Source organism: Amblyomma americanum, chromosome 9, assembly GCF_052857255.1.
Source record: "Amblyomma americanum isolate KBUSLIRL-KWMA chromosome 9, ASM5285725v1, whole genome shotgun sequence".
NCBI lineage: Eukaryota > Metazoa > Arthropoda > Arachnida > Ixodida > Ixodidae > Amblyomma > Amblyomma americanum.
The window spans coordinates 146,179,533-146,194,793 of NC_135505.1; the positions used below are offsets into that span (position 1 = coordinate 146,179,533).

At 48.1% G+C, this 15,261-nt stretch overlaps 1 protein-coding gene across 1 annotated transcript in view; it reads right to left on the reverse strand.

Annotated features, from left to right (window-relative positions):
* Positions 1 to 6,194: 6,194 nt before the first annotated feature.
* Positions 6,195 to 15,261, reverse strand: part of LOC144104770 (phospholipid-transporting ATPase ABCA3-like) — a 30,002-nt gene continuing 20,935 nt past the window's right edge. Inside the window, exons 12-14 of the mRNA XM_077637950.1 lie at positions 13,592 to 13,765; positions 11,597 to 11,816; positions 6,195 to 6,614 (exon numbers count right to left, since the gene is read on the reverse strand). Of these exons, the coding sequence (XP_077494076.1) occupies positions 6,354 to 6,614; positions 11,597 to 11,816; positions 13,592 to 13,765 (655 nt within the window). The 3' untranslated portion in view covers positions 6,195 to 6,353. The remainder of the gene's footprint in view (positions 6,615 to 11,596; positions 11,817 to 13,591; positions 13,766 to 15,261) is intronic.

Sequence of the window (15,261 nt, forward strand, 5' to 3'; positions counted from 1 at the left end):
CACTGAAGCTGAGTTTTATTGCGATTGCAGGTTCAGATGCTGAAGTAAATAATTATTTGGGAATTTTTTTTCTTTACAATAGGGTCCCAACTACGTGACGGTTAAATTGTGCAGTGTACGTGAATTCCTGAAGTTCTTGAGCCATTCATGTTATATCTCAGAGATAGGCGGCTCCAAATATGCGCACACACATTTTCAGATTTTTCTGGATAGTAGAACGTAATGGTTGCTTGAAAAGACTAGGAGAAAATTACGTATCTCTCTGAGGCTTCTGCCACTAAATGGCCGTATTACGCGCTGTAGCTTAAATGTGGTCCTTTTTTCTGGGTGTGAACAGGCACGGCGCCACATGATCCTGTTCCGTTCGTGATGCTGGAGTGACGGTGGAATTTCGAAACAGTTTTCCAAGCCCGTTATGGCGTGGAATTTTATTTATTGGATCATATACCTTTCTCGTAATATTATTAGATCCTACTTCCCCGCAGTCACCAAGATCACTCGACAGATCAATCCTGGCGAAAGCGGGGGTTGGCTTATCTTGTGCCCATGACGAAGGACGAAAAGAATTGGAAAGGAATGAATTTAATACTCTAGATTACTCGGGATATGTCAAAACTGTCTGCAGACATCCGAATTACATTGCCCTTCAAGAACAGCTAGTAGGTTTTGTACCTGTGCCATGCAACGCCGGACAAGCCGGACATTCACTGGTTTGGAAAGACAGAACCTCTATTAGGTTTTAATCGGCTGCCCGCGCAGTGCATCGGTGGCAACCCCGACTTACTTGACTTTCAGTCCTTTGGCGATGAGCACCAGCATCTCAGCCACCGGTCCGGACAGGTGGTGGTCACCAGCATCTTGCGAAGCCTCGATGAACGGGAACATCTAGGATGGAATATAAGTACCAAAATGGCTGCTTGCCATAGATGTAAAATTTCCCTGTGCATCAGTTTTTTTTTTCGAACTGTTCTCTCCTTTCCTTGGCTTTGTAACACGCTTGGACGAAGAAACGAATGCAGTGTTTAGACAGCCTTCTCATCATCATCATCATCATCAGCCTGACTAATGTGTGCTACGCACCTGAATGAAAGTAGCGCAGTAAATATCAATCCAGTATCTCACGCAGTCGAAAATATATCCTGTTTCAGAAGCTGCAAAAACGGTTATCTTTGGAACGGGTCGTAGATTTCATTCCGGGCCAGTAGTCGCCCTTGAATAAACGAGGTACTGACGTTCTGGCAGACGACGCGAATGTGCCCGTGTTCTGTGGTGGCGTTAGCCGGTGCATCGACCCTTGGAAAGAACATCACCCCTGGCGGCAACCCCCGATTCGTGCACGTTCACGCAGCTGGTGAGCAGGGCTGGAACTCTTGCGGAGGAGGATGTGAAATGCCTCATTTATACGCGATACTCATTTATACGCGGAAACGCAGGGACTCTGTCCGCAGACCGAGCCATGCCAAGCACGATCGTCGCTCCGAAGATCGCAGGAGCTTTGAACCTGCGCGCAGTTATATGGGAAGAGTTAAGTCTAGCATTTGATTTGCCTACTGTTGTATTCTCAAGCTCAATATGCACATCTTTCTATTTTATTATGTCTATACTCTCACACAAATGACCATTACTAGGCGTCTCTAAGTTGAGTAACCATTTTCTTACGACTCTATGTTGCTAGGAAAAAATCACTTTTAGATGCCTCATCTCTCGTAGATCGGTCATTGGCGAGACTAATCGGGGCCGGCCCCAATACAAAAGCAATACTTTCTTTGCGCTGTAAATGGGGCTGTCATCGCGCGTTTTGGTTTTTTACATTATCTTTCCTATGTCGCGGGATCGATCGGCCATGCGCCACGTGGCATGCCGAGGACATATTTTTACTCTTTTTTCCTTCTGGGTTGAAGCTAGTGCAGTCTACTGAATACGAAACGCATTCGTTCGATTTTCTCAAAATTGTTGCTGAGGTTTTGCACTAAAAGACTGACCTTTAGGATCGACGAGTGCTCCGGCTGAGTCATCGCGATTATTTGGCCGAGTTAGACTGCGGGCTCTCGGGAACAGCGTAAATCAAAGTTATTCGGTCAAATGCATCGCGAATATTGAAAACACGTATTATTGCACTCAGCGGAAGAGACCGATAAGGATCCAGGCAACTAACAACGCAGTAACAGAACAAACCTCTGTGTATCGTAATTGATTTTGAAGAAACAAAGCAGGTCGACCTATTCATCTCGTACAAGTGGAGCATCGTATGACTATTTTTTAGTTATTTATATCGTTTGGCCTAACGTTCTGCCCAAAGCCTGGATCGTTTTCGTATCGTTTCCGGCTTTGAGCAAGAGATACGGCCGACAACAAGGCAAACCACCCGATGTCATCTGCACACGAATACTGAACGAAAATTCAATACGCTCGGTATTCTATATTAACGCTAGGAATAATGCTGGCATTGACACTCAATTGAAAGCTCCCGGCAGCGGCGGTCGAATTTAGATGGAGTCGAAATGCTGGAGGCCCGTGTAGTGTGCGATGTCAGTGCACGTTAAAGGACTCCAGGTGCTCGAAATTTCCGGAGCCCTTCACTACGGCGTCTCTCATAGCCTGAGTCGCTTTGGGACGTTAAACCCCCATAAACCATAATCCAATGAATTGCAAGCACCTCAGTCGCGTATATCTCAAACACACCTTTCATGCAACTTAGCGTGTTCAAAAGACTGCTTTAGCAACAGCATTTTTTCCTTTCTTTGCATTCATATTTGCTTTTTTATATTTCTTGCCGCTCCTGTGTTGGGCTTCTCAGTGAGAAGGAACGAATGGAGTGGTGTATGAAGCATGTGGCCATTGTTCTCTTCCCTTCGCTCCCTCCTCTGCCTTATGAAAGGAAAATAATGCCCGCATCCGCTTTTCCAACTTTGAGAACGGAATGGAGTGATGATAGAATGCGATAGGCGACAGCACTGGGCACCCGGGCTTCAAAGATGCCTCCGATGTTTGCGAGCTCGGTAATCTGCAGTTGCCTCCCTATGCTCCGCGTCTGACTGTACAACTTCCGACGACCATTAAAAAGCGGTTGATGACAGTGGTCTGCCCTGTGTGGTGTGCTTGAACCGAGGCGTTCCGAACAAGTGTTAAGACAGATGTTGCCTCTCACTGGCAGCCACTGACAGTCATTGTGGCATCGACACCACAATCTTGCACTAATATGAGAGCAGCTGTCTGCGATCACGAATATTGGAGTGATTGTAATGGAACCACTGAGGAAGCTTAGAGTGCTTTCATGCCCGTAGTGCAAGGAGGTATAATAAATTAATATCAAGGTGCGGGCTAGAAGGCGATTCATCTTTAAAAGTGGCAGCAAAAAAGAAATGTGGACGAAAATGCAGAAAAGTGGACAGCAGGACGAACGCTGAATGAGCTCTTGTCCGACAGTTGAAGAAACGACAGTTTAAAGACGCCGGACAAAAGATGCAAAGTGGCAGCTCATTTTACAATAGGCCGAACGTTGCCAGAATTCGCCACAGGGTTTCCATCTTTTTAGTAATTTTCGCACAGAGCGATGCAGAGGCGCTCCGCCCACCACACCTGGGAAGCTTTATATTGACACTTACAGCTTTATATTTACAGAGGAGGAAAAGATTCTCTTCGCAGGCAACCTGCGCATCGATTTGAATTATAGTTGTCGCCGTGATGGCTCAGTGGTTTTGGCGCTCGGCTGCTGACCCGAAAGAAGCGGGTTCGATCCCGACCGCGGAAGTCGAATTTCAATGGTGGCGAAATTCTAGAGGCCCATGTGCTGTGCGATGTCAGTGCACGTTAAATATCCCCAGGTGGTCAAAATTTCCGGAGCCCTCCACTACGGCGCCCCCATAGCCTTAGTCACTTTGGGATGTTAAACCTCATAAAATCAAACCAAACCACGGCTGCATTGTGAGATATTTCGGAGCCAGACTCTCCGTTTAGAAAGCTGCGATACGAACCGGGAGTTGAGACCGGAAGCTGGTGCCCTGGTATACCGTTGCGGATGCGCAGTGCGGAAGATCTTGCGCTGCCAAATCTCAGGGCGCTGATGCTCCGGTTGGCACAAACATGAGCGTACACATATGGCGAGGCGGATATCAACGTGACCATGTGCTTGAGCGCCGCGACAGCAACGCTTTCGAACGCGGAATTCAGAAAGGTAGCCGCTTTCGATGGTGTCGCTAATGGACGGGGAGAAAAGAATCAAAAGGGCGCTGGCGGCAAAATTGGAGTGGTTTGTGGACGCTCATTTATGTCGCGGGAAAGCTGATGAACCAGTTTATTTCTCTTAATTCCCTCGTGGCCAGGCCTTTGGAGAAATTATCAAGCTGAGGTAAGGCAAAATTAAATTTCAATTTTATTATTTTTCAGAACTCTGCAATAGACCAACATTGATCTGTTATGTGAGCATGATGCTGTGGCGCTTCTGTCGAGGCTGAGTCGACTGGTGGTGTAAAATGTAGGGTTAGCGTTCATAGGAAAACAGGTAAGCATAAGTTTTAAAAGCACTTTTAAAAGCATAAAACGCCATCTCAAATGCGGTGTATTCCGAAAACGCCGCGATACGTGAATGTGCAAGTCACCCCTGGCTGGGGTTACGAGGGTGGGAGCCCGGCCCATACAAACGCATGTTTCATGTTTGTGGTGTTTTCCTTTTGTGGGCGTCCTTTTTGCGCTACCTTTTTATTCGAAGCAAACCTTCCCGAAATATTTCTCTCGTCTCGGAGAGTATCCATGGAGGCGGCCATTGGCTAAAATTTGAGAAGTGCTTCGAATGATAGCTATCGTTTCAAAATGCCACGATGAATATGCGTTGTGAATACCGGCATATCCCCAAGAGGCGCTCCTACGATACGTGGCATGGTCGCTGGGGTATCGAATCGCACTGCTGCTTGCGTACGCCGATTTTGCTGCTTAGCACCGTGGGGGGAATAACTAAACAAGCAATAAAAATTACGCTGGTTTATCCCAGTTAAACCTAGTTATACAAGCGAAAGCTCTGTTAAGCTTGGCTACGCATGGTTTGGCTTAGTAAATCGTATAAGTTAATCATTGAAGGAGTCGGTCCAGCGCGCGCCTCACCATAGCGAGACAGCGACCGAGCGCCAGCGAAGCAGATACCCCCTCCCCTCTCCGCTAGTCACGTGGTACAGTAGCGGCGAGGCTCCGAGCGAGCGCAGCTGATGCGCCTCTCCACAGCGAGTCACGAGGTATTACGTCACTTGCCACACCCCCACTCCGCCGGCTCAAGGTCACACACGCAGAGCCAGGTGACCTTGAGGGTTGTAGTGCGAAGAGTAGAGCTTTCGCTCTAAAAGCATGGAAAGCATGTGACGGCGTTCGGGCTAAGAGAGGGTTCATCGTTGAGGGAAAGCGCAGGGGAGGAAGAGGAGGAGGAAAAAATTTTATCGCAAAACTATCTCACCCTCTTGAGTGGAACCCTCGATGCAGGGCTCTATGTGCCGTCGTGATCAAGCGTACCAGCTGGAGCAGCTGTCGCTGGTCTCATGGGTTCGTGCAGGTCACAGCGGTCTCAAGAAGCTCCGAGTCCATGGGCCCGTTTGCCACCGCTATTTTCTCGGCACGCTCGACAAGCAGCATTAGGCTCCGGCGTTCGCGAGCGCCCATTATATTAGCATACACGATGTTGGTGTATACATTAAACGCCGAAATGCGGAAGGCAGTTCAAGACACTCGTAGCACAGATGAAAATTTATTTTTTAAATGATGCAAGAAATATTTTATGTTGAAGTTTGCCTCAGTCCAAACTGAAATATTTATTTATTCATTAATTTATTCAAAAACACTAAAGACCCACCGGGGGCATTGCATTGCTCATTGCTCAATGGCACTCGGGTACAAGTCCTGAAACATAACACAAATTCAATAAACTTTTATTCTCGCAAAGAAAAACGAAAAGAGCTGTTGCAAATGAGCCAGCTGACAAAGAAAATTTTGTTACCGAAAATGCGAGGATTGCAGATAAGTCAGTAATGCTGACTGAAATAGCAAAACCTTATCATGGCGACCCCGCAAGGTGACTCACTTTGTTGTTTTATCGGCAAGGTTAGGGACGAATTTTTACCCATTCCTGTCCGGGCAAAAACAGTGTTGACCTTATTGGCGTGATTGACGCGATGTGAGGCATGAGGTGGTGGTAAAATATGCGACCAGGCAAATGATGTTTTGCTATGGTACAGGGCTTGTGGTTAGCTCGTCCTTTATTCGGAGGGCTATGCTTGCCGCGGGAGAAGTCTCATCAGCCACTCTAGCTTTCCGATGGACGAGCAAGCACACAAAATTACGAAGAGCGAAGCACTCAGTGGGGCCTCCAGGAATCAGGAAGCGACGGCTGGAGCAGCGGGTCCTGGTGCAGCCGCAGCTTCGGGCCGGGAGGGCACGGCAGTCACCAGCTGCTGCTGAGGGGCGTTGCCCAAAGCGCCCTTCTCCTGTTCCTTGGCGAACTGCAGGAAGATCTGCTCCAGCGTGTTCTCGCCCACGATGGCGTGCTGCAGTCCCAACTCTTCCTCCAGGCGGCACAGCCTGCGAAACAGCTCACTCCATGGCATCCGCTCGGTTAGGTGGTAGCCCCGCACGTTCTGCGAAAGATAGTCATGATTATGATCCTGCTGAGCTAGGTGGCGCTGCGATCGTTAACCCGTGCAACTGAAACGCTTAGCCGGTGGCAACTTCACCTTAAGCAGTGACGAGACTCTGAAAAAAGGACGGGTACTGCATGGGCTTAGCGTGGGCATAAAAGGCCTTTCTGTCGCGCTTGTTCATGTAGCGCCAATTTTAGGTTAGGATAGGCTAGCTTGAAAAAGCAAAGCTCAGACAACCGCAAGAAAAATTCGTAGCTATACGAGGTGTACCAGCACAAAGTAACCAAGCTTTTGAAAAAGACGAAGTATCCTAGCCCAGTGGCATCAACTGAGTGTTGTTGTGAGTAGCGAGGTTTAGGCTAAATACTAATTATCTCAATTTTATAAACATTGGCTTCAGGAAGAAAGAGTCAACTCAGAAGTAATAGATCGCCCTAAGAAAGAGCTGGCTGAAACATTTGCACCAGGACGCCATCTACGCAGCTTTTAAAAAAAGCTGCCACCTGACAGCAGCCGGCGTGTATCTCTCGCCCAGTGCAGCTGTAAAGTCCCGTCCGAGGCAGAATTAGGAGAAAAGTGGATTTTATCATCTGAGACACATTTTGGGAAGCTGTATCAGCACCGCTGTCACGGGGGAACTTTTGTATTTTGCGAGCTTTCTGTAAAGTCCGCTAAAAAAGAACCACTCTGGGTAAATGGTACTTGGTAAATGGTAAATGGTGCAAACATCTCGGCCGGCTGTTTCTCAAGACGATATAAAACTTCCTCATTATCAAATTATTCCGAACATAAATATTTAATAAGTTAAGCAGTTGGTCTCTCCTTATATAAAGACGAGCTGCCCGCTCCAAAATATCCCCAATATCTCCTGTACGTACATCTTCGTTTTTGCAGCCGGCAACTAGCCGTATAGTTCGGTGACTGGTTGTCAAAATGTTCGCTATTTGAATTAAAACCTATCTCCCATGTAAAGTCTCCTCAAGGGTCACTTTCAAGATAATGACCTAACTTGACCTAACCTCTTTTTACAAAGAAGCAATTCATCCTAACCACTTCCCCTGGTTCAGTGCGCCTGCGACCCCCTGGGCAAGGAATGCTGATCCCCTTCCACCTAATGGGTAAATGGTAAATTGTGCAAACATCTCGGCCTGCTGTTTCTCAAGACGACATAAAACTTCCGCAGTATCACATTATTCCGAACATAAATATTTAATAAGTTGGGCAGTTAGTCTCTTCTTATATAAAGACGAGCTGCCCTCTCCAAAATATCCCAAATATCTCCTGTACGTACATCTTAGTTTTTGCAGCTGGCAACTAGCTGTCTAGTTCGGGGACTGGTTGTCGAAATGTTCGCTATTTGAATAAAAACCTATCTCCCATGTAAAGTCTTCCCAAGGGTCACTTTCAAGATAATGACCTAACTTGGCCTAACCTCTCTTTACAAAGAAGCAATTCATCCCAACCACCACCACTGGTTCAGTGCGGCTGCGACCACCTGGGCAAGGAATGCTGATCCCCTTCCACCTAAAAGCCCAGACTCGGCGTTGCGAAAACAAAGTTGCCCCTCTCCTGCTGGGCTAGTCTCATCCTCTCTGTAGACCGCAGCGGTGGCCAAGTGGTCTGAGCATCCGCCTCGTATGCGGGAGGTGCGGGGTTCGATCCCCAGTGCCGCCGGGTACCCACCGGTGATACAATGGGTACAAGCTTTCCCCTGGTCTGGTGCATTTAGGGTGAAATGCTGGGGAAATGGGTCTTTGACCCCACCTTGAGAAATCGAAAATACCTTGTGTCATGGCGCTCTTTGGCCTCAGATGCCCTTGCGCCATAAAAATTAATCGTCATCATCATCATCATCATCATCCTCTCTGCGTCCAAGAACGATGAAGCCGCACACATTCAAGCGAGACCAATTCAATGGCTTATTCCTTATGTGAGCATCGCCTGTCGTATGACCACTGTCGCCTTTTCAAACAAGGAAGTGTCTTTTTTTTTGGGGGGGGGGGCGATAAATTGTAGCAATCTTACCTATTACTTATCCGTACCTTAAAGCCCCATTAAACGGGCATTAAATGAGGGGTTTGTTTTCTAGCAAGTTACTTATGGAGTCAATTATCTCAGAATTCGAACTTGAGCACAGCGGCGTTGAGAAAGTCATTCCAGTCCCTTGCAGTGCGAACAAAAATGACCGCTTCTGTCCGGACAGGGGAAAGGCAGACGGTATTTTCTGGGTTCTGCGGTAGCGGCGCTGCTAAGATAATCGTGAAGTGGACGATAGAACTTATGAAGGAATGGCGCAGTCTTGCAATTTTATGGCGGCTTGCTTGGCTTGTAAGGGGAGAATTGCGTTTTAGTTCCTTGTACGACGACTGCTTCAGTGGCATTTGTGGTCGCCGCCGCGTGCATTGCCTCCACGGTTAGCGTGCGCAAAAAAAAAAAAGACGAAGACGCAGAGAGGAAGACGACCACATCTTCCCATCTCATGCGAAACACATGCCAGCAAACATTTTAAACGGTATTCTCTCGGATCACATAGAGAAATACCCCCATCATACGGTGCTTGCTACCGATGCCTCCGTCAATTGCCAAAAAGGTGCAGTTGGCATCTTTTCGCAGGATTTGGCATGGAGCTATTCTGTCCGCATCCCAGATTATATTCCTATATTCTTTGCGGAATTTTTGGCTCTTGGAATGGCCCTTCACAAAATTCCATGCCATGTGTCTCATGTTATTATTCTCGCTGATTGTTTGTCAGCGTTAGTCTCCCTTGACACTTCACAAGAAGATTTTTTGAGCCGTATCCTGCGATTTTTTGTCCCGTGCACACTGAAGGTGGTCCGTTTTGTCTGGGTCCCTGGCCATGCTGGTATTCATTTAAATGAGGTGGCTGATTACTTAGCAAGGTCGGCTCTTGACGGGTCGGTGACACATCCCGTCCCGAATTTCAACCTGCTGGCGATTTCCAGGTTTCAGCGGTTCCTACATATATCAGCCAGGTTACGAGATCCCTTACTAAATACCACTGACTATCAGCACTTAGCATATAATTGGAACGTCCGTTCGTGTAAATCCAGGCTGTGTGAGGTAACAATGACGCGGTTGCGGTGCAGGATTCCAAGTTTGAATTTATATCTATGCAGGTGTGGATTGACACCGACGAACCTATGTGACGCATGTGCGAAAGTTGAATCTTTAGACCATTTTCTCCTCTACTGCCCAAAGTTCGCACTTCAGAGAAAGATTTACCTGGAGGTCCCTCTCTCCAGGTTAGGGCTCCCTTTATCTTTGCCAGTATTAGTATCGTTTGGTGCGAACGCCAAGGGATTTGCATTGGGTTCTATTTGTGGGTTTCTCCACGATTACATAATTGAAACTGGTAGGTTGATGTGCTAATTCTTTTAAAGTTCTACGAGCTCTTCTTTTTTCACCAAAATGTTGTCTGTTATTTAACTGTCAATATTGTTCTTTTGTTTTTATACATTGATTTTTCAAAATTCACGATTGGTGCTACAATTTTGTCGTCATCTTCCATGGAAACTTCTTTGTTTATTCAACTACACCTTGGCCAATCCCCCCGCGTGGGTATGTGCCATATACCTGGGGTGAAGAACAAGAAGACGAGCGAGTATTATTATCGTTTGGTGCGAATGCCAAAGGATTTGCATTGGGTTCTATTTGTGGGTTTCTCCACGATTACATAATTGAAACTGGTAGGTTGATGGGCTAATTCTTTCAAAGTTCTACGAGCTCTTCTTTTTTCACCAAAATGCGGTCTGTTATTTAACTGTCAATATTGTTCTGTTGTTTTTATTCATTGATTTTTCAAAAATCACGATTGGTGCTACAATTTTGTCATCTTCCATGGAAACTTCTTTGTTTGTTCAACTACACCTTGGCAAATCCTCCCGCGTGGGTATGTGCCATATACCTGGGGTGAAGAAGAAAAAGAGAGGAAGACGAGCGTTTGTGTAATGTTGTCGTCGTCTTTCTGTCTTCGTCATTTTTGTTCGCGTTGACCATGAATACGTATCAACTAGCCCAACTTCTCACGTTAACGCATTGTTTCAGATTAACGGCCTGAGGGGCGAGTTGGTGCATGATGAAATGAACGGCGGCGCGAACAAGGGCACTAGCAAGGTGTCTCTTTCTTGTTAGTGTCCTTGTTTGCGCCGCCGTTCATTTCAGCATTGTTTCCGCCTGCGGTTAATTGCCATTTCCTTATTTGTTTTGCTTGTTCTTTCTGCGTGTTTATGTTTAGTGTCTTTTTTTCTTTTACGAACCTTAAGTTTCAACTCAGTGCCTGTGCCATCTAGTCCGGCCGTGGAACTCTTGTCATGTTGTTCGGTCGTGCCCCGTTGAAAATTGAACACTAGTTTTTGAGGAAAGTAAATGACACAGTAACTGCCTCGCATATATCGGTGGACACGCGAACCGCGCCGTAACCGAAGGGATAAAGGAGGAAGGGAAATCAAAGGAAGGAGGAGGTGCCGTAGTGGAGGGCTCCGGAATAATTTCGACCACCTGGGGATCTTCAACGTGCACTGACATCGCACAGCACACGGGCGCCTTAGCGTTTTTCTTCCATAAAAACGCAGCCGCCGCGGTCGGGTTGGAACCGGGGAACTTCAGATCTGTAGTCGAGCGCCCTAACCACTGAGCCACCCGAAGCGATAAAGGAGGAAGGGAAAGAAGAAAGGAAGGAAGAGGTGCCGTAGTGGAGGGCTCCGGAATAATCTCGACCACATGGGGATCTTTAACGTGCACTGACATTGCACAGCACACGGGCGCCTTTTGCGTTTCTCCTCCATCGAACCCGGTACGTATACTATGGCTCAGTAGCCGAACGCCTTAACCACTGAGCCACCGCGGCGGGTCAGTGGTACACCGCGTGCCCTGTTCCCTTTTGCGCTTTATGAGACACCATCTTCCCCGGTTCCAGCGCTGTAGTTATGGATCGCGGAGATTGAGGGCGGCGCATATACCTCGTGCTCCTCGGTGACCGTGGCTCCCGGGAACTGCTGCTGCACGGCCAGCGTGACTCGCTGTGCGTCCGCGGCGGAGGCCCTGTCGTGTCTCAGCGCCAGCTCGAGTCGGAAGCCCTGGCCGAACTTCTCGCGCAGGTGCTGCAGCGTGCCCAGGCACATCATCTCACCCGCCGCCATGATGGTAAGGCGGTCGCAGGAGAACTCGCACTCCTCCATGCTGCGAGGTGAGGCGTGCGTCCGTAAGAAAACGTTCCCGCCCCCTCTTTTAAATAGCTGCCACGGCCACTTAATTTCAAAACACATTTGCAACGTAGCTCAGCGGCATGGAAACAAAATGAATTGCCTAAGAGCAGGATTGCTAAAAAGTGAAACTCGTGTCTTAATACTTGCTGTGGTAACTTGCAGAAAACTTGTTAATGAGTTACAATAGGTGGCGATAAGCAGGATGTATTTTATACGTCCTAATAATTACTATTTTACACGTCCTAATAATTACTGAAACAAACAAAAACGCATGATAGATATCTGGCGACACTCTTTGCCTGCAAGTGATACCATGTCTATGTGTTCGCAAGAGCAGCATCCTTGTGGTGATGACATATGTCAATGTGCTTTCAACTGTGCAGTAGTTTAAACGTAGTCGGCGTCAGCTGATGAACGCAGCTACAAATTCCCCTCAAAGGGGGTTCTCCAACCAATGTTGCCGACCATTTTCAGTACGCCGCAATAAATTGCCTTGCACCTTTGAGCGTGGCATTACAGGTGGCTGTCACGGGCAAAGTGGTTGACTGCTAACTTCTATAACAGGTCGACGCCGCTCTTAGTTGGGATTTCCAGGGGAGGAAACTCCGGTTAGTTTCGGTTTCAACTTACACCAATTCTTACACTAATAATTAAAAATTAGCTGTGGTTTAAACTTTGGTTAACCCTGCTGAGAAACGAAAGCTGCCTTTGCATGACTGCGTTCATAAACGCCACACACACTGCCGAACGGATTGTCTGTAAAGCGTCGACGGTGGGCAAATAATGATGACGTCAGTAGTTCACATGACCTGCCACGTGACACCTGTCACGTGATTACACTGACGTTGCCCTCTTGAATACGTAGCGTAGTGTATTTTTCCTTTCAAAATGGTATGATCGCTGACCGCGCAGAAAGCGCGATTGGCAGCGGCGGTGGCCGAATTTTCTTAGGCATAGGAATACGATCATAGAAGGTCGTATTCCTATGACAACAGCATAATCTTACCGGTACTCACCTACGGGGCAGAAACGTGGAGGCTAACGAAAAGAGTTCAGCTTAAGTTAAGGACAACGCAGCGAGCCATGGAAAGAAAAATGATAGGTGTAACGTTAAGAGATCGGAAGCGGGCAGAGTGGGTGAGGGAACAAACACGGGTTAATGACGTCCTAGTCGAAATCAAGAGAAAGAAATGGGCTTGGGCAGGGCATGTAATGCGAAGGCAAGATAACCGCTGGTCCTTAAGGGTAACGGAGTGGATTCCAAGAGAAAGTAAGCGTAGCAGGGGGCGGCAGAAGGTTAGATGGGCGGATGAGATTAAGAAGTTCGCAGGCAAAGGGTGGATGCAGCTGGCAAAGGATAGGGTTAATTGGAGAGACATGGGAGAGGCCTTTGCCCTGCAGTGGGTGTAGTAGGGCTGATGATGATGATGATGATGATGATGATGATGATGATGATAGGAATACGAATCTGCTCTATTTTCTCCGGCGGTGGTTAGAACCTCGCTTGGGGATTTTTTTTTCGGCTGGATACCATTGTCATTACGACGATACGACGCCAGGTTGGTCCTTCCGGCCGCTACGTGAGGAATTGGCGCTGTCGTCTGTATTGGCTGATGGACAATGGTGTGTATAGAAGATTCCTACCCCTGGCCTTTCTTTGAAGGGAATTTGCCGCTGTGTTATGAAGGCGCTGTTGTGCTCTGTCACTGGCGGTGTGTACACGTAGAACATGCAAGGGGCGGCACCCACTTGTGCGAGGTGAGCACGAAGGCGGTGCTGGACAACTTCTGTATGGCGGCGATGGCGCGGAAGATCTTGTTTCGCGACACCACGTCCACCCCGGCGTACGGCTCGTCCAGGAACACCAGCGGAGAGAGGCCCAGCAGCGCCGCGCCGATGGACAGCTTACGCCGGTTGCCGCCGCTGCAGTATTGAAGGGGCTCTGAAACGACTTCCGAGGAGAGCACATTAACTCGCTTAATCACTGCGCTGTGTTGCCATGAAAATTGGAGCCAAATAATACTTTTCTACACGCAGCAGACGACCCACAATCGCGCGTCAAAATTGGCGAGCCCTTCCCGGCGATCTTTTCATGCTCGCACCCTCCTCCGTCCCCCGCATCTGCGTAGACATGGTGAGAGGTGGCCATTGGTTAGATTCTTTCAGACCTCAGGCAGCTACCCTGGCTGCGGCCAATAAGCCGCGTAGCTCCGGCGGGTCGGAAAGCTCCGCTCTCAGAGGAGGGTCGGCGAAGGAGTGCCTATCTTCGAGCGTGCAAAAAGCGACGAGAGGAGAAAGGCGCGAAGACGCTGAAATTCAAATTTTAACTACAGATAACTCAGCTTTTAAAAAGCGCATTTAAAAAAATCCTTGCCGGACACTATTCGTGAAGCGGCGTGCTTCAATATCCCAGGAATGCCGCGACTTCATTACAGCCCCCTTCACAGCCCCTTTAAGCGCCGCTATACACATGATTTGTCCCCCGTTTATGCGCAAAGCAAAGGTGGCCAACGGAATAGAACGGGACCTGTCGGTGCTTCTGGCGAGATAATTGTGGATAAGAAGGGGATGGAGGGAGTTCTTACATGTGCACTAAGGAGGAATTTGAAATCGCGGGAACTCGATCTGCTGTCTCTGATCATTCTTAGAAGCTTCGAATTATTCTTCTGTGCGGCAAATTTCTTTATTCTTCCTCACCTCCGAAAAGAGGACTCGGCACACGCGTGGAGTGCATTTCACCCTGTCCCGTGGCGGTTTCCCTTTCGCTTTTTTTGTTTCTTAGGTTTTCACGAATAAATAGTTTCAGTCGCAGGCTACATACCGCCAATCAGGCCCCCGGAAATAAAAATACGCGTGGGCTCTGATTTACGTATACCGCTCCGCCGATGGCAGAGCGACAAGTCGCCACGCGGCTGGCTGAGTGGCACTCCACGCGTTTGAAGACTCCTCTTTCCGGGGGTCAGTTAAAAAATAAAGCGGGAGCCAAGAGTTTCAATACGATTTAATTTGGAAACCGCCCGCACAGGTCAATAATTAAGTTTCTATGAATGTTCCGGCAGTAAACAGATGAGCTCAGAATGCTCTTTAGTGCACCTTTAAGCATGTTAGCCAAAGCAGCAGGCTCATATTGGGACCAGTAGGAAAGGGGGGAACCTGCCATGTAGTTTTTGACTGTACTGAGGGAGCGATCCCGCTGATTTGTTCCCTAAATCGTAGATGCTTAGACGGCCGGAGACATTACAGTACACAGTCGAACCCATTACACATTAGCCGCCGCAGTGGCTCAGTGGCTACGGCGCTCGGCTCTGAAAGGCGCGAGTGCGATCCCGGTCGCATTTCGATGAAGGCGAGATTCTAGACGCCCGTGTGCTGTGCGATGTCGGTGCACGTTAAAGATCCCCACATGGTCGAAATTATTC